General features: G+C 42.0%; 1 protein-coding gene across 50 annotated transcripts in view; it reads left to right on the top strand.

Annotated features, from left to right (window-relative positions):
* The window catches only part of ALDH18A1 (aldehyde dehydrogenase 18 family member A1), a 34,782-nt gene extending 15,721 nt beyond the window's left edge, over positions 1–19,061 (top strand). For 19 of the 50 annotated variants that reach the window (XM_068951273.1, XM_068951275.1, XM_068951289.1 and 16 more), the window contains 14 exons: positions 573–731; positions 1,364–1,454; positions 3,108–3,232; positions 6,364–6,508; positions 8,315–8,388; positions 9,074–9,173; positions 10,284–10,504; positions 12,040–12,177; positions 12,285–12,480; positions 12,616–12,737; positions 14,579–14,765; positions 16,254–16,349; positions 17,408–17,615; positions 18,930–19,061. In XM_068951273.1, coding sequence (XP_068807374.1) covers positions 573–731; positions 1,364–1,454; positions 3,108–3,232; positions 6,364–6,508; positions 8,315–8,388; positions 9,074–9,173; positions 10,284–10,504; positions 12,040–12,177; positions 12,285–12,480; positions 12,616–12,737; positions 14,579–14,765; positions 16,254–16,349; positions 17,408–17,589 — 1,836 coding nt within the window. In that variant the 3' untranslated portion in view covers positions 17,590–17,615; positions 18,930–19,061. Of the gene's footprint in view, positions 1–572; positions 732–1,363; positions 1,455–3,107; positions 3,233–6,363; positions 6,509–8,314; positions 8,389–9,073; positions 9,174–10,283; positions 10,505–12,039; positions 12,178–12,284; positions 12,481–12,615; positions 12,738–14,578; positions 14,766–16,253; positions 16,350–17,407; positions 18,725–18,929 lie in introns of those variants that run through there. The other 31 variants (XM_068951300.1, XM_068951301.1, XM_068951298.1 and 28 more) reach the window with 5 other exon arrangements.
* Positions 19,062–19,419: the final 358 nt, after the last annotated feature.

The raw sequence follows: 19,419 nt of genomic DNA, 5'->3' as shown, positions 1-19,419 counted from the left end.
TGAAGAATATCTCTCTTCAAAATAGGCATCAAGCTGTTGTGATTTAAAATACCAAAAAGAAAAGGGGCGGGGGGGGGGGAAGGTTCTGCATACAGGAAGCCTTAAAAGCAAGATTCTTCCAGAAAAGCAAGTGAGTTTTAGAGCTGAAGAGAAGTCTTGAGACAAAGCATCCCTTCCGATTGCAACAGTATAGAGATGTTATACTAGGAGAGAAAAGAAGAAAGGCAATGTTATAAGTAATCTCCTCCCAAATTATTTAGTTCTTAAGGGTTATCATCAACATCTGTGTTCTACTACTTTTTTTTTTCCCCCCTAAGTTGTTTCCTGGAGACTGTGATCTGTCTACTTGAGAAAGGCCATTATAGGTTCCAGTGGAAGTTAATGCATATACACCTGAAAATGTGGAAAGAATATTTCTCACTTGCGTTCTCTATCCTTTAACTGTAGCTTGTGTTTTGTGTGGTGACCCAGGGGGCTTGGCTGAGCTGTTACGATACTTTAATACATATTGTTATGTCCTTCTTATCAGGGAAGGGGGCAGGTATTAATTTTTTTCTTCCCCCTCCTTTCAGATTTTAGTCACCAACTTGGATTTCCATGATGAACAGAAGCGTCGGAACTTAAACGGAACCTTGCATGAACTTTTAAGAATGAATATCGTCCCTATAATTAACACGAATGATGCTGTTGTTCCACCTCCAGAGCCAAATAGTGATCTGCAGGGGGTAAATGTGGGTAAAGTATTGCAAGGGGGTGGATATAGTTTGTAGATGGTACAGCATTAATGCATGGTTTACTAATACCATAATCTGGGACCTGTGAAATCTGCAGCAGGGAAGCAAATATGAGAGATTAGTAATGTGGATTATCTAGCCAACCTCCCTGCTCAAAGCAGGGTCAGCTAGAACAGGTTGCTCAGGACATTGGCCAGTTGGGTTCTGAATATCTCCAAGGATGTAGTCTCCACAGCTTCTCTTGGCAACCCCTTCAGTGTTTGACCACCCTCATAGTAAAAAAGTTCTTTTGTTTGTTTGTTTGGGGTTTTTTTTTTTTCTTATGTTCAGGTGGGATTTCCTGTGTTTCAGTTTGTGCCCGTTGCCTCTTGTCCTGTCACTGGGCACCAAGGTGGAGAATGCGGGCGCTGCTCCTGTTATCTCTTGTTTTCATGCTGCTTTGCTGCATTCCAAAAGGGTATTTGCTTTCGTATGAAGATCAATTCCTAAGAGTTTTCAGCGGAGTGTGAGCAAAGCAGCTTATAAGGGCTTGGCAGTGCTGATGGAGCTTGTTTTTATGTATGTTATGGCTACATACTTCCTAGTTCCTCCCCCTTATGTTGTGTTGCTGATCTGCATACACGTTCCAGGTGATTAGTGTGAAGGATAATGATAGTCTGGCAGCACGACTAGCTGTGGAAATGAAGACTGATCTCCTGATTGTTCTCTCAGATGTAGAAGGTTTGTGAACCATTTCTTTACCTTCTTTGATCAAGACAATCTGTACTCTGCTCTTTTTACTGTCAAGGAAATGACATGTAGAAGAGCTCTTTGGAGTCAGGCCTGAGCACACCTCTCTAAGTCAGAGAGGCCTTGCGTTGCTTTGGGTATCAGATAGATAGCAACCCTTGGTGGGAAAAAAATGGACCTTGAAGTCCAACAGATAGTAGAAGCAACTTACACTTGAGTTTTGCTGATCTCTTCAGTTCACACCTTCTACAGTGACAGTTATAATGTACCACATAGCTCCTTAAGGCGTATACCTGATGTTGTTGCATGAGCCAAAGACTTGTCTGCCACATCATTGAGTCTGGGCAGGTGAGAATGCATGTGAACTTGAGACTTGTTCCAGAAGCCAAGCTATGCGCTATGGTTCTTCTGCTAGCTACTCAGGATTTTATGATGTAGTCATGAGTAGCGTGCATGACAAGGGCTATGTGTTTAGAATTAGGAGCATAATCCAAACGCTAAATAGTTTTCTTCTGGCAGCAGGTTCTGTCTCTCTGTGAGTTACAAGTACCTTAGACGCCCTGGACGTTACTTTCCAGAAGTCTGGAGCTTGCTAGCTTTTCTGTCTCCAGATATTTGGCTGGTACCGTTTTGGTCTTGTGACCTGTGCTGCTGTGAAGCCAGTCAGCTATCTCTTGATGCTCAAAAGGGGGTGCAGTTTGCTCTTACCTCCGCATCATCGAAGTCATGTAATCTTTTCACCTTTTCCAGAAGTGTTTCTTTACAGTTAGATCTGCATCCAAGCTTCAGTGGATCCTGGTCTTCAGCCCATGTCATAGGTCCTGAGGAGGAAGGGGATACCTTTCCATAAACAGTTCCTTCTAGCAGGTTCATTTGGATTTGACTGTCTCTAGTCAAAATGACTCTGAGAACAATTAATAAAAGCAATAAGGGAAACAACTTCTCTTCTAGTGTGGTGTGTTGCTCATAGAAAGATGTGTCCTGCCCTTCCTCAGCTATAAAGGAAGAGCGCAGGTAGTCTGCACTTGTGTGCTCCAATTCATAACATCAGTGTCTGTTCATGTAGAATTTCTGGGAAACGTGGTGGTAGTTCAGGGTTTATGTGTTGGGTAAGCGAAAGGATCGTTCAGCTCAGAGCATTGTTACATAAAATTATTACTTTTAACTACTAAGGGTTCCTTCTTAGCAGAATCTTTTTACATATTTCTACATTGCTCAGTTTATCATTCTACAAGCGAGAATTCAGGCATATCAGCTGAGATTTTGGTGAGGAAGACTATCTTTTTTCCTGTTTGACTGTGTACTCGTGTATGTAGGTCCCGATTTAGGACATACAAGAGCTGTAAACTTGTTTCCAGCTTTCCCTCTACCCTCACGCTAATGTCAGTACTTCCAGCTTGCATGCTGTTATTCAGTATGGGTGTTCTGTTTCCCCTTGAGATATAACTTTACCGAAAGCATAACTGATTCTTGTTCAGCCAGCCTACTAGTGTTGCACACTTTCACTGACCCCTGCTTTTTGTGGGACTTGAAAATTTTCCATCCTGTGAAACAGAGTACAGCTTTTCAGTTTCCCTAGAGCTTCTCCTTGAACTGCAAAGCTGAGGGTACGTAATGCTAGCAGATTTTTATTGTTTATTTTAGGACTCTTTGACAGCCCTCCTGGATCTGATGATGCAAAGCTCATTGACATATTCTACCCGGGAGACCAGCAGTCTGTGACGTTTGGAACCAAATCCCGAGTAGGAATGGGAGGCATGGAAGCCAAGGTAGGAGTTTGGAGCCATTGTTCCTTTCCTGGGAAGGAAAAGAGGATGTAGAAGAGGGGAGCAGAAGATTAAAAATAAATAAATAAATAACTGGGAGGAGTGATTGAGAGACCACATGGTTGTGCTGCCATTCAGAAGGACTGTGACAGCCTGGGGAAATGGGCAGACAGTAACCTCTTGAAGCTCAACAAAGGGAAATGCAGAAGCCCTGCACCTGAGGAGGAAGAACCCCTTGCCCCAGTACAGAGCTGGGGGCGGGGGGAGCGACTAGCTGGAGAGCAGCTTGGCATAAAAGGACTTGGGGGGTCCTGGCGGACGCTGAATTGAACAGCAGTTCAATGAGCCAGCAATGTGCACTTGCAGCAAAGAGGGCCGATGATATCCTGGGTTGCATTAGGAAGAGCATAGCCAGCAGCTCGAACGAGGTGATTTTTCCCTTCTACTCAGCCCTGATGAGGCCACATCTGGAGTGCTGTGTCCAGTTCTGGGCTCCCCAGTATAAGAAGGATGGGGACATACTGGATCAAGTCCATCGGAGGGCCGTGAAGGAAATTAAGGGACTGGAATATCTGGCATATGAGGAGAAGCTGAGAGAGCCAGGATTTTGTAGCCTGGAGAAGAGCAGGCTCAGTGGGGATTTTATCACTGTGTCTAAAAACCTGATGGGAAGAACACCTCATGAGTCACATTTCAGTAGTTCATTGTAAAATGTGATCTTTAGAACGGTATTAAGTTAGCAATTTCAATTAAAGTAAGAGCCAGTTGGTGAAGACTGAGGTACTTTAGTTCTGGATTAATAGAGGTAGAAGGGCTGGGGTTTTTTTTGTTTGTTTGTTTGTTTTTTTAGAGCTGTGTACAGTCGTATACTCTCAGTACTCATTGCTGTGAATGCATAACTATGGTGCTGTTATGAAGCTTTAGTATGTGTTTCTCATGATGCTGGGATACACACTGTTGTTGCAGTATTAACCAGTGCAGGTTTCCTAAGGAGATTTTTAGTAGGTTGCCTGTAGAAACTGAAGTAGGTTTTGACTGAGCAGGGAAAGAACAAAGTCAAGTTCTTTGCCAGTATCTTGTACTTTATTTCCCTTTCTGAAGAATCAACTAGATAAGGCAGACCTCGGTATCAATGTGTGGACTGGAAGGTCACAAAAAGAGGAGTCCTTGAGTGTACTATTTGAGGTACAGTTTAAAGTTAGTTAGTTTTAGTTTACATTAAACTATTCCAAATATTGAGTGGAGAGCTGCCAAAGTCAGGGAGTACTTGTTCAAAAAGAAAAAAATCTGCTAGAGATATGTGATATTTAATATGGTAACTGTGAGTCCTGTAGAGGCAAAACCAAATGCTACCGTTGTAACAAAAATGTGTAAGGGTTGAGAACAGTGGTGTTTTTGGAAAACTGAGGTGTCAATGAGAGGAAGAAACGGTAGCCAGAAGTACAAGTCTTGATTATCAGAGTGAAACTTAAGCAAAAATGGAGCAGTTAAGTCATGTGGTAGTCGAGAGCCTGCTGTGACAGGCATATCTGACAGATGGAGTTTCCCAGTGAATACGAACTGTAACACATACTTGTAGAACCATATAGGAAAATGCAGAGGTGAGGAAGTGGCATTGTAACTGGCAGCTTTTGTAATGACATAAATGACACCAACAGAGTATGATAGTGCTGCTAATACCTTGATCGAGAATAGAAATGAAGGAGAGCACAGGTTTTATGGTTTTGTGTATTTGCATAAATTAGTGAAATGTTGCAGAGGGAGATTTTAGAGAACTCCCTGTTATGATACCATAAATAATGGCTCAAGCATGTAGAAAGAGGCTACTCTTAGGACTAATCAGTATATGGGCATTTCAAGGGATTTTACTAATAGGATGGTCCTGCTGTATGCTTAACATTCTTTGGAAGGACTAAACAAACCTCAGCATACTAACACTGATGTTCAGAAAGGGAACTCGTGCCTCTCTTGTTAGAGGAACGCCTACAAAGATAACTCTGTCTTCTACCTCTAAATCTAACAGAGCTCTTGTTGACCGTGATGCCTGCCTGCCTGCCAAAAACAAAAAAAAAAAGAGAGGTGAGGGAACTGACAGCCTTTTTAGCGTGTAGTTGTTCTGGTAAAGTCTTATTGATTTCAGCTCCGATCTGTCTGCACATCAGACTGTTCTGGTTTTAGGCTTGGTTCTTGCCATAGATCTTATTTTGTGCTTTTTGTTTACAAGTTGCTTAGAACAGCAGGGTCTTGACCCTTGCAGATGACTCCTAAATGCTGTGCTGCAGGACCCCCCTCTGAAACAACAACAAAAGTGGGGCGGGCATGCCAAATAAAAAGAAGTTAAATCCAAATTGAATGAGTGCAAAATCTTCAAACAGAGCCTACTCAGAAATAACTGTAAAGACAGTTGTCATATTCCCAGGCAAAAAATAGAAGCAAATAAAAAAAATTCAAGGACAGCAGTAACAGAATGTGAAAAAAGCAGGTTAAAACTTTGGATGGAAACATGAGTGACTCTTCAGAGTACTTCATAGCTTCACCAAAGGGTCATAAACAATGAGAATTCCTTTCTATCTTAAGCAGACCCATGAGGAGTGCTTAGGCCAATCCTTTAAGGGAGTAATTCAGATGGCTAAAGGCATTGAATAATATTTTAATGTTTTATGATAATGGTTAGGACCTGAGCAAGGACAGTGCTCTGTGATACAAGTAATAGCACATGGCCGCTCAAAGTGGAGTAATTATTGATTGCTTCCAATGCTAGGAGAGTTGGCAACCCAATTTTTTCAAAAAGAAAATGGGATCTCTTCACTCTAGGAGGAAGATTTTGCAGTTTAAGGTAATGGTGAAAAAGAACATGCGACCAAAATGTACTTGCAGAAGTCTTGAAAGAAGTAAGCCGTTAGGGAAATTAGAAGTATGTTCATAAAGTGGCAGCTAAGTAAGGAAAGGAAGGTAAAGCTCAAATACATTGTCTCGTTCAATGTTGGATTATAGAAACTCCTGTAATGTGTTGAATGTTCTTTGAAAGCATAAAGGACCAATCTAAAGCACAAGAAGGAGCAAGGATTCTTGCTAAGTGTGGGGATTCAAATAGCAAGTGAATTTCCTGGAACTGGCTTTATCCTTCATCATAGGTGAAAGCAGCTCTGTGGGCCCTCCAAGGAGGCACCTCCGTAGTTATTGCAAATGGAACCCACCCAAAGATCTCGGGTCATGTCATCACCGATATTGTGGATGGGAAAAAAGTTGGCACGTTTTTTTCAGAAGTAAAACCTGCAGGTGAGTACAGAGTTGCAGAGACTTCTGAAAGGTTTGAATGAGTTAATTTGACTAGACCTGGCAAACAGCTGGGAAAGCATGCCCCACTTGACAAATGTCTCTTGAAAGGTATTTTATTTTCTACAGTTAGCATAGAAATGTTGGATCCTCTGCTGTTCCCTCTAGCTGATAAAAGTGTTGCATCAGACTTGCATTTAAATAACTGAGTACAATTTTTACCATTTTTTAGTCTTAGAGGTTTTAGTCTTAGCTGCTTTATACAGAAATTGTTCCAAAAATGTAGTCATCTTTGTCTCTCTCTTCTGAAACGTTTTATTCTCTTGTGGCCTCTTTGAGATGGGGGGAAAAATCAGAATTTCGCATAGCGTTCAAGATGGGTATGAACCTTGGATTTATAAGACTGGAGGACGAATTTTGAGTTTTGATTAATGGTGTCTTCTGTTCTGTTCTGTCCTCTAGGACTTTTCTAATAATTCTGAAAATTGTATTTGCTTTTTAATGCTGATGAGTTGATCTTTTCATAGAACTGTTTATTATAATACCACGGCCTGATTGTCCTTTTTCCCGATCTGCATCGCTTCCTGTTTATCTGCATTGACTTTCGCTTGCTGTTTTGTAGCCTGGTGATTTGACTGCAGAGGAAATTGATGCTTTTCAGTTAGTCCCTCTAATACATTTCTGTCAGCAGTGAAGGCTTTCGTCTTGTTTCCTCTTTCCCAATGGTTTATAAATAGGGCACCCAGCACATATCCCTATGGGATTTTACTAGCAATCTTCCTCTACTGTGGAGAGTGCTTGCTCCCACCCTTTCTTTGTCTTCTGTCTTCTAAAACAGACTTTGGAAATTGCAGTAACCTTTCTTGTAATCAACCCTGTGTCTTTGCATACAGGCAGATCACTTCCTTCAAAGAACACCAACAAATACTGTGCTTAGTCATGTGCCCAGTGTAGTTCCCAGTATAATTTGTGGCATGGACTTTGGAATGCTGCTCTGGCAGTTTTCTTGGGACCCTTCTTCAATAGAAGTAGAGTCATATTTGTCACCTTCCAGTCATCCATTCTGCAGGCAGTTCCGGGAGAGAGTTAAAAAAGACAACTTAGTGAGTTTATCCACTTCAGAACTCTTGGGGGAAATGCTCTCTGAAGCCGGTGACTTGTTACTTCTATTTCAAAACCTGTTCTGTAGCATTTCCATTTGAGACAGGTCCTTTGAGGTCCTGCTGCAGAACGTTTTTTGTGTAGGAACCCTTCCAAAATGAACACAGGGAAGAACAGAGGGAAAGCAGTCTTTTTCCAAGCTATTACTTAGATTGGTTTTGTCTTCTGTTATTGTTTGTACACTGCCATGCCATTTTGCAGTCGTTTCTGTTGTCCTCAGTTGAATGTTTAAGCTTTGTAAAGGATGCCTCCTTGTTTTCAGTAGCCTCCCACGCCCTGAGATTTAGCTATCTTTTGCCCTTTGTCATGTCCTCGTAATACCTGGTGTACAGGTATTTGTTTTTTGGCTCTGATGTGGTGACCTTACAGAATTCTGTATGATGTCCCTTTAAAAAGGGTAAGCTTGGCAACCATAGAAATGTTGTTGTATTTGTTACAGATCTTCCTGTTTTGGCGTACAGTTCATTTCTCGACTATGCCTTTTAGGACTCTATAGCAGCTTTCCTGCCCTGAGTAGAGAGCTGGAAGATGGGAGAGCTAGTCCTGACTTCCATATGTGCTGTAACTTTGTCTGCCTGGCATGTTTTTGGTGTGGTGTTTTTGTGTTGTGGGTTTTTCCGTGTTTTGAGGTTTGTTTGCTTTCTGCAGGCCCTACAGTGGAGCAGCAGGGTGAAATGGCTCGAGCTGGTGGCAGGACCCTGGCAGCTCTGCAGCCTGAACAGGTGACACAGAATGATACGATCTCATTTATTAAACTTGTGAATGTATGTTAAGATTTAAAACACAAACTTAATTCATGGGCCCCTTGGGACAAGAATCTCCTCTGTTGTGTGCCAGATCCATCATTTGGGCTGTAGCATGCTGCAAGAGAGTGGAAGAGCAGAAAAATGGTATGCTTCAGAGCTAGGAAGTAACGTGTATTTGCACATTGGGTTTATACAGCTGTAGGTATTTTAAGAGCATCTAATGTCACCTGGAAGTTATTTGTGATCAGAGATGCTGAAGAATTGACTGAGATAACTTGTCCCATTCACTCCTGCTTGTACAAGTACTTGCAAAAGAGGAATGTAGACAATTATTGTTTTGCAGCTGGGTAGGTAAAAGGAGACGTCTATTGTGAACAAGATAAGGTGGTTTTAAAGGAAGAACTTTTGGGGTTTAGTCAAGAAGATTGGGTGTGGGAAAACAAGATAATAAAAAGCAAGGCGCAGGTTGAATTACTGTGCAGCCTTTTTTTTTTTTTTTTTTTTTCCAGTGTGATGCAGGCTGGAAAAATCACCTGCCTCAAGTGTTCTGGGAATCCAGGCCAGTGGGAGGATGTGGTCAATGGAAATGAGCTAGAAGGGACCAGGAAACAAGCAGCTTGGATTTTGTGTAAGATCACAGTTCAGAAATTTTCTCTTTCAGAGAGCAGAGATTATCTATCGTCTTGCCGACTTACTAACTGATCAGAGAGAAGAAATTCTCTTGGCAAACAAAAAGGACTTAGAAGAGGCTGAAAATAAAGGTAATATTACAGGTCTTCCCATGGTAGCCCTTTTTTCATGAACCCATCTGAGCCTTTAAGGAAATGAGCAGAACTAGAACCTTCTGTCATTGGGTAGTATGGCTGTCACAGATTAGTGAACCCGGGACCCTGAGAACTGCTAACGTAAACAGCTGCAGCTTGCGTCGTCGTTACAGAAAACTAATGTCTGTGTGAGAGAAGATCCTGAGGCCTTGTAATACACTGAACAGTGCCTTGAAAAAACTTAGTCCCCCGTTTGGCTAGGAAGGCTCATTGTGGAAATGGAATATAACACATCATCTTTTTGTTATTGTCATGCACAAGGTGAGCGTTGGCTGGATTGGTGAAGATAATGTTTGGCTCCTGAGGGGACGATTATCATCTCTGTACTTAAACTGATGCTCTCCAAAAAGAGCAATAGCCCCTTCCTGCTGAGGAAGGTTCTGTATAGGTGGCTTGAACTAAACGCATTCTTCTGTGTTATCCTAATTCCAACTTCTCAGTTGATTACTCTGTGTGTGTGTGTGTGTGTGTGTGTGTATGTGTGTGTGTAGGGATAGGGAATGTATGAAAATGACACAGTGTGAGTTGTCATATTCTGTATAAGACACCACCCTTACTGACCAGAGTACCTGGAGGGATGTTGCTGGGTGCATTTATTGGCTGAACATGTTCAGACCAGAAAACTTAAGCAGTTCCTGTCCAGTCAGAACAGAAATGCTATATGTATGTCTGTGCTTTAATCTTTCTATTTTAGAGATAGAACACCTGAAGTACTGTCGAAACCATCTGGAAATACTGCAAAGATAAAATCTGTAAGAGATTCAGGTACTTGAAGTAGGACAAACTTTAGCTTTGTGGATGTCAACATGGCTTCATATGCAAATCATTTAAACCACAGAATGTGAGAACGTTGTGGTATGTGATATCGTAGTCAGAGTTGAGAAGGCTGCCAGACTTAATGCCTCGTGTAGTTCATCTGGGGTAGGTTTCTAGCTAAGTGGTGGAAAATACCTGAAGTTTCCGTAGATTTGCCACTTCTGTAGGTCAGTTTTATTTGAGCCTAGACAGGCAAATCTTTCTGCAGCACATTTTTTTCCTTCCTTCTAGGAAGACTGGCGCTTCCTTTATTGAAACGTCTGAGCCTGTCTACATCGAAGTTGAACAGCTTGGCTATTGGGCTGCGTCAGATTGCAGCATCCTCACAGGACAGCGTTGGCCGTGTAATTCGGAGAACGCGGATCGCAAAAGACCTAGAGTTGGAGCAGGTGACTGTGCCTATTGGGGTCCTTCTTGTCATCTTTGAGTCCCGTCCTGACTGTCTTCCACAGGTATGGAAGGAGGGCAGAATACGCTGGTGGGAGTTCTTTGATAACAAAAGAAAACGTATTTCTGATGGCACATAACTGGGAGTCTGCAAGAAGCCTTTTCTCAAAGGACTCTTGCTGGGAGGCTTATAGCAGGAGTTTTGTTGGCACCTCTGTTTTCTACAGACAGATTCTCAGGATTTGCTTCTGCGGTTTTCAGAACTATTCAGGAATGATTTTTCGATAGCCAGCGTGTAGAAGGAGTTAGCTTGCACTTAGAGGGTGCAGTTCTTGCATGTGTCTAGTGAATGTACCTTCCCTGCCTAACTCGCCTCTTAGGAGGTTCCTACCAGTGAGCACTTACCTGTCCGTGCTGGATACAGCTGAGCTGTGCGGTGAGGGTTACATCAGAACTGTTTAATTCAGATCTTAATTATTAACTGTAACTGTTAAAAATATGTGATAAAAATTAAGCTTAGCACCCAAAGCTGAGAAGTCCCGGGCTTTGAGGTGGTCTGTCCAATGCTGATAGCACATGTGTGCGATGCGTCAGAATGACAGTCTTTACTTAGTGAGATGGGGGTGGGGCAAAAAAGGTGTTTTAAGTACTGAAGTTGCTGGAGTGAAAATCTTGAATGAGGTACTGTGAGTGAGCATCATTCATCTTGTGTCAAGAATAAGGCAGGCATCTTCCAGGCAAATGCTTTCATCTGCAGAGCTGGGAGAGAGGTATTACTGTGATTGAGTACTATTATAATGCATGAACTGTAGGACCTGAACTAAGGTTATATAGGCAACCTTGATCTTAGCAGTTTCTGACTACTGAGTACTTGATTGAGCAACTCTAGTAGATTTTTAAACAGCAAACAAAAAAGTTCATTATGAACACTATTTCCCATGGCTGATGTAGGTCTTTGACTGAGCAGTTCTCTTCCGTATAATCAGATGCTTGAGGAGCAAGTGAGGGTACAAGTGCTTAAAAAGGAAGTGAGACTCTGCCAGTGGGCAGCTTAATATTTCATAACTGAATTTTGTGGATGTTGATTTCCATTTCAAACTGAAGGGGAGTATGCTCTCGACAGACTTCATGTGGAAGGAAAAGGCACTAGTCTCCCTTGTTTGCCATTAGTTCCTTGCCACCGACTCTGTTCTTCATAGGTGACCAGTCTGCCCTTCTGTGCTTCCACCTCCAGTCTCTTATCTGTCTTAGCCAGTGTCTCCCTCCTTCTGGTCCCCCTCCTTCGCCTGCTAGGCAGCTCATGTCAGAGCCTATATCCAGGGTGTCCTTTGACTTGCTCACAGCATTCTTCCCCCTGTCAATAGTGCCCTGAATACTCAAGTTTGTACTTGAAATACTAACAGAGTTCGTTTCTGTCATACGTACTATTACCTGGAAAAATGTCTTGGTGCCATAAAGTGAAAACTGCAGAGTGACATTGAGTAAATCAGCAAGTTTCAGAGTCCTGGGCTTACTCTATTTTGCATGTGTTATCCCCACAGAAGACACAAATCGCTTTTTTTTTTTTTTTTTTTTTTTCTCCTTAATTTCTTTCTGACAGGTGTCTGCTTTGGCTATAGCCAGTGGAAATGGCTTACTGCTTAAAGGAGGGAAAGAGGCAACATACAGCAATCAAATCCTTCATCATCTGACACAAGAAGCACTCTCCATTCATGGGATCAGAGATGCGGTGCAACTAGTGAGTGCCTGGAATTAAGTTGACAGATGTTTGGTATGGTATGCATAAAAAGTACAGGCAGTATTCAGAGTTCACACCATAAACCATTTGTATGATAACTACCGCAGGTGAACACAAGAGAGGAAGTAGAAGATCTCTGCCGCTTGGATAAACTGATAGATCTCATCATTCCACGTGGCTCATCCCAGCTAGTCAAGGATATCCAGAAAGCTGCTAAAGGAATCCCAGTGATGGGACACAGTGAAGGGATCTGCCATGTGTATGTGGACACGGATGCCACTGTCGAGAAGGTCACGAGAATAAGTAAGCTGGGAGAGGGTGACCAGACGCTCATAGGCTTAATTATCTTCATATTTGGAGTATGACAATCGCTAATTCATATGCTGTTCAAAATCTTTGCTATAAATGTATAACCAATTATCTGCTCTTAAATCTCAGTCAGAGACTCAAAGTGTGAATATCCTGCTGCCTGTAATGCTCTGGAAACTCTCTTAATTCATCGAGACTTGCTGAGAACCCCATTGTTTGATCAGATCATAGACATGTTGAGAGTAGAACAGGTTAGTCGAGCCCTGTTTATGTGGGTTTTCTGGGTTTTTTGTTTGCTTGTGTGGTTGTTTTTTTTCCTTCCAGTTTAGAAGCATTTGGTCTGGCTAGCATAGCCCTTTGCAGTTTCATTAGGGCATGACACTTGTTATCCATGTGTCCCTTGCTACATGTAAATGAACTGCCGGAGAGAACTTTCTCTGCTTCTCCACACAACCTCAGTGTTCTTCACATAAATGATCTGAAAGTGGCTTCTTCAGGATATCGCCATGCTGTTGTTAGGGTACAGATGCATTGGTTTTTTTTATATAGCAAAAATCATGTTCTGCCTTAGAGCATATACACAAACCTTTATCCACCCTTCTTAATTCTGACTTCATTTCTGGTAATCTCCCAGATCCAAAGCCTGTTTTTCTTGAATCTGTGAATCTATTCGTTCAGTTTCTTACCTCAGGCAATTCCCTTCTTTTCTCCTTCCCGAATCTGCTTTATCCACAGGTTTTTTTTTTTTTTTTAAACCTTACATTTTGCATGCCTTTATTTCCACCCATTTTCCCTCCTAGGATGTCAAAACAACAGTGAAAGGCCAGTATGTTATTTAATTATCTTCACATGAGTAATACTAAGCAGTAAAGGTAGCAGAGGTGTATCAGGACATAAATATTCTTGAAATACTGTGAATTGCAAAGAAAACAAGGATTTTCACACAGTATGCATTTGGCAATTAGAGTGTACAGGCAGTGATTAATGCAGGAATGCATGGTTAAGTACAGAGACCATGTCTCTTGGTAATTTTTGGAGGGGCACAGTAAGAGAACCCAGTCCTGATAGCTGGTTTGCATGTTTTGCTTGTTTGTTTTTTGGGAAGGCTGGTGTAGTGGGAAAATCTCTGGATTTGGGGTAAGGGCCGGCGGGGGAGAGGGGAGATATAGGAGGACTGCTGCATTTTTTTTTCCCTATCTTGATACAGTGGGGGGAATGTTATGTCTGTCTATAACAACACAAAACATGATTATTGGGCAGGATTATGCAATTAACATAAGTTATTGTTGCACAAGAATGTCATTTTACAGGTATCTTTCTTTAAAAAAAAAAAAAAAAAAACTTCAGATGTTGGAGATGTAATTGTAAATGTCAAACTCAGCTCCCCTTTTTAGCAGACCTGTGCCTAATTTTCCATTTGCGCTTGTCTAATCAAAGCGTCTCATGTTTCGCTTGCACGGGGATTTCTCTGCTTTATCAGTTCTACAAGTATCCTGGTTTCCCTCCTTGTATAGGTGTCTTGCCTGCTGTTGTTGAGCTCAGGGCTCGAAAATGCATTAGATCTTTGTAACAAGTGTGATATATCTGTGTGATTCTTCTTGATTTGGACTCAGTAATTTTTTTGGTCTGAAGCACATGCTTCAAAGACAGCTGGTGTCAGTGTACAGAAAAGAAGGGGAAAAGGTCAAGCTCCTGAGTCTCTTCTAGGTGAGACTTGCAGACTTGGAAGCATTTCTGTAATTATCTCTGGATTGCACTTGCTGTCTCCTTATAAAATAGGGAAAAGGGCCAGGGGCAGTATTGTTCTGCCAGTAGTAGTGCTGTACTGTCCTGCCCGATGGCTTTCTCAAAGTGATGTCATTGCTTTAAACAGTTTAAAATGAGCCCTGAACTATGAGCATATTATGGGAGGTAGCCAACTTAGCACTTCTGTCCTAGTACCTTGTTGCTAGTTCATTGATCCACTAAGTTTCCCAAAACTTAGGCTGAGTTTTCTTACACTGCATATAGTCTTGCACTTGATCTACAAGCCATGCTTTCACCTGGAAGGTGTTGGTATGATCAGCAGTACAAAATATTTCTGGTATTGCAGGTGAAGATTCATGCTGGCCCAAAGTTTGCCTCTTATTTGACATTCAGCCCCTCAGAAGTGAAATCTCTCCGCACCGAATATGGGGACCTGGAGTGCTGCATTGAGGTGGTGGACAGTGTCCAAGAGGCTGTTGAACATATCCACAAATACGGAAGTTCTCACACTGATGTTATCATCACAGAGAATGGTTAGTGACCAGTCTGCTTCCTGAAGTTACCGCTCTTATATTGCAGTAGTGGCGCTGGTTCTGCAGTAGGCATGATTAACTGGAGGCCTGCAAGCTAAATCTGCCTACAGGACAGTGTAGTGCAGAGAAGACATGTTGTGTAGCCCTCGTCCCAACACAGGGAGGTGTGTGTTGACTGACTTGCGGATGACATATCAGCACATGCTCTTGCAAAGCAAATTGCTTTTATGTTACTTTATTGTGCAGTCTTATTGTATCAGAGGGTTTCGCAGGAATGTCTCCTGATGCCTGGAGATGCCCTTAGGCAACTGGAAGTGGAAGAGGTGAGCTTCTCTCGTCCCTCATTGGAGGGACTAGGGAGTATGGCGGGGAGAGGATCAGGCTATTGTCCACTATATTGTCTTCCAACGTCTTTTGTATCTTGCAAACAAGGATCGCAGCCCTTTTTTGCTACCTTTCCTTTATTCCCCCTTTCTGCATCCCTAGTATGGAAGCTGCATTTATCTCCAACTTTCCCAGTGTCCTACCCCTTTGAAGTTGTGAAGTTGGGCTCCTGCCTGCAGCTCTGAGCTGCTCCCATCCGTAGCACCTGTCCTGCATGCAGTTTGCACGCTGTGCCCGTTCAGAACTCAGTTGTCGCTGCACGCAGCCGAAGGGTGACTCGGTGTCCCAGCCTGGAATTCCTGAGAAGCAGCCGCAGTCAGGTCATGCTGGTCTGTGGCTGATCAACGTGAGACTTCAGCAAAAGTCTGTACCTCCTGCAGAAGTTAAACCAGTGGCGCTAAAAGGCATACGTTTGATACCATAACCCACTTTCACTGGACCTGGTGCACTAGTGGTTTACAAGGCGGTGTACTGCAAATTAAGCTGATCTTTAATGTTGGTTTTGTTGCTAAGGGTGACTGACCTGTAGCTCACAACCTTACAGAAGGCCTCTTGTGAAGTACTGAGACTTGCACAGCTCTGCATGAGCTTGCCCAGGTGTTGCCTGTTTAGTGTTAAGTTGGGTTAGTAAGCTGGTTTTATGTGGTATTTCTGCATTGTATTTCTCAAATGTTATCCATAATACCGATGATTATTAGTTAGGATTTTTCATTATCTGAAACAACTACACGTTCCAGATGATGGAGAGCTGATTTTGTAACTTAACTGTATTAGTTTGACTGCAAAATGCAGTGTGGAACTGCTTTCTCTTCTCCCCAGTTACATAAAAATCCTTGTTTGCAAGGTCTAGACTGTAGTTTGGATTAGCCATTTTATGCCTGTCTTACAATTTTTGCACGTTTCCTGTAACGTTTGCAGCTGAATCTACTTGATAAGCATACTGGGAAGAAGGCACATATGAACATGTTTTGGCCCAGGCTGTCTTAATGTTACATGTAAAACTTCTAATGTTACCTCTCGTCACTGTATTATGTTGTGTTCACTGAAGTACATGCTCAGTCTGTGTGTATGTTTTTTTTTCCCCCATCTCCTCTGGCCCCACAGAAAAAACAGCAGAGTTCTTCCTGCAGCATGTGGACAGCGCTTGCGTGTTCTGGAATGCCAGCACCCGGTTCTCTGACGGTTATAGGTTTGGACTTGGTAAGGGCGCGATTGTAGGGTTTACTGTTCTGTGCAAAGTATGGCAAATCTCCTTCTGAATCCTGGAAGACAGGGTTAGTTAACTTTGATCTCACTATCTAAAATAAGGCTTTCAGAGAAGGTACTGTAGGAAAATGGAAACCTAGACCTTTCATCCAAGCAGAATAGCAGATAGCTGAATATCTTTTTCCTGCTGGAATTAGCTAATACTGCTCTACAGGCTATCTAGGTTAATTTAGTGTCAGGGAACAAGGATGTTTTGGGCTCCTCTGAACCTCTGTTCCATCAAAATAAAGTATGGTGCATGCACGTAGTGCTAGAACAATGCAACATAGGATCTGAATTTTGTGCTGTGTTTTGTCCATCTTTCTACTGATGCTCTAAAGAATGCCGTGCTTTGTTCCTGCTGAGCAGACTAAGCTGCTGTCTAGTGTGCCAGCCCTGCAGTTGCAGGGGAAGAAAAGGCAGGATCTCAACTGAACACTGATTGCTTAAAGGAACAGGTGCTCTGCAGAGCTACTGGGAGTTGCAAAGAGCAAGGGAAGCATCCTTTCCTGAGGTACAAATTCATATAGCCTGTATAGGCTCTTACTATGAAAGCTGGACCATTCAGTACTCCATGTGCTAAAAAATGCTACTGAGGATCTTAGCAGGTCTCCTCCTCACTCGGATTTAAAAAAAAAAAAAAAAAAAAAAAAGACATAAGATCACAGACTTGACTGATTTAGCTGTTAATTTGTAAAGGGTAAACCTTCAGGACCCAAGTCTGGGATTCATGTCGGACATACCTACTGTTCTTGCTTCTTTCTTTCTAAAAGTAACTCTGACAGTGGTAGCAGCTGACAGTATAAACGTTACAATTTATAAGGTAATAACGTAGGTTCCTTTAACTTTTAAATCAGACTCGCTTAACATTACTCGTGGCCTTTGGGGAGGAGCCAAGAAAGGAAGGTCAATGAATGGCTGTTCTTTGTCTTTCATAAAGATAGATAAAAGTGCATAGTACAAAAGCAAACGTCGTCTGAGAGAACTCCCTCTGTCTTGTGTCTTTCCTGTAGGTGCTGAAGTTGGAATTAGTACTTCTCGTATCCATGCACGTGGACCAGTAGGAATTGAAGGACTCTTGACTACAAAATGGTTGCTGAGAGGGGACAATCATGTTGTTTCTGACTTCTCAGAGCATGGGAGCATGAAGTATCTTCATGAGAGCCTTCCTCTCCCACAGAGAAATACCAGCTAAGAACGTCTTGGGGGAAACCCAGGAGTGTAAGTGTTTACTGAGGATGTTCAGGCTTCAGGGCACCCTCTGGGGAGGGAGATTGTTCTTCATCTTCAGACACGTTGTTGTTTGTCACTGTGCAGTACGATGAATACAAAATGATCCCATCTGTGAGACTTTTTGCTGCCACTTACTCTGCAAATTACCCTCTTTCTTCGCAGAGGCGGGCTCCTTCGAAACATACAAATGGCACAAGGAAAGGTTTAGATTTCTGTGCATTCTGTTTTTAGTGCTCCCTGTAGTAAAGTATGTGTACAATATGGTTGGTGGGGTACCATAAATTTCTTCTTAAGCCTTTCTGTTCTATGCAAACATCTCCTGTCCTGGAGAACAAACTTGATTGCTTTCTCTTCAGTCTTATGATCTTGGCAGCTCTTGAAGGTCTGAAGCTTTGACGCTTATTTTTCTTTGTATTTGATCATTCTATGAGTAACGGAATAGATCTTCCAAACGCATAGTAATGTTTTGACCAAGAAACCTTTTATATCGCATTTAATTGTTGACTACCGTAGATGAGTATCACAACTGTATATTAGCTGGATTTTCTTACCCATTTGTACTAAATGGCTTTTCTTATTGGTTTTATATGAAACATAATCTCCCCCCACCCCCAACCAAGCAAGACTATTTTAAAGCTGGGTTTTTCTGGATAAAGTTGTTTTTAAAATATCTTAAAGTGTAGAATGTGTAGCGGTTGACACTGCTGTAATTCTCTAAGGCAGCTTCTGCATGCACACTTTGTCAAGTTAACGGAGGCTAGCGTTATGTGTGTTCAGACATTGTTAACGTTGTCACTTTTTACAACCAATAAGTAACTATACATCCCTCAGTGGATGGAGGGGCCTCTACTTCTAAAATGCCAAATAAAAATTCTCAATGCTAAATAGCCAATGCTTTGCCATCCTCACCTAATCTAATCACAACCTCAGTAAGTAGCTTCACCAGCTTCACTGGTTTTTTGGTTTGTTTATTTTGCTTAAATGAGGAGGTGTTTTTAAGTACAATCCGTTCCATGATTTTGGGAACATACGTGGAAATAGTTTGTGCTGCCACTTTTTTTATTCTTGCCTAGTAAATATACCATTTTAATACATGCTGTATGCTATCTGTTGTCTCACTGGATGTCATCTGTGCATAAATGAAGACTCTAAGGTTTTTTTTTACTACTTTAAATGAAGAATAATCAAATGTGACTTGTAGATCAGCCATTGAGTTTTGAGTTATTTTGTGTTGCTGAGTTTCTGAATTGGAGACAGATTAGTTGGTACACGTTAACTCCTCATTTCTCATTTTAATTGCAGAGAGTCGGGACACTTCTCATCTTGGATTTTCACTGAAAGCTACTTTGTGTCATGTTGGTTATAATGGTTACTGTGAATTTTAGAGTGCCAGAAGATTTTTTTTTTTTGTCTTCAAATACAAACTTGACGGGACTGTGTCTTTTTTAATTTATTATTTTTAGGATGCTCATAAGCCTTATTACAAGCTGCATAGACACTTGAGGGCCATCTGGAATGCAAAGTAAAACCTTAGATTGGGCACAGGTCCCAAGGGCAGTCCTGTTCAGCTGTACTTTTTGGTGGTATAATATATTTTGGTCATGTGATGTCAGTACTTGATGGTGGCGATCCTTGGGCTTTTTCCCAGCTTCTCAGGCACTTTTGTACTCCTCACGTAGCAAGTACTGAACTAATTTTTAGAACTGAAACCTAGCATTCTTAACATGGGTGATGATGCAAATAAGGATGGATTGCAAGCTGTTTGGGTGGGCGTATGTAGACTACCGCATGT

The sequence above is a fragment of the Struthio camelus genome, chromosome 7, assembly GCF_040807025.1.
Source record: "Struthio camelus isolate bStrCam1 chromosome 7, bStrCam1.hap1, whole genome shotgun sequence".
NCBI classification, from domain to species: Eukaryota; Metazoa; Chordata; class Aves; order Struthioniformes; family Struthionidae; genus Struthio; species Struthio camelus.
This window is presented reverse-complemented; position numbering and strand designations above follow the sequence as displayed.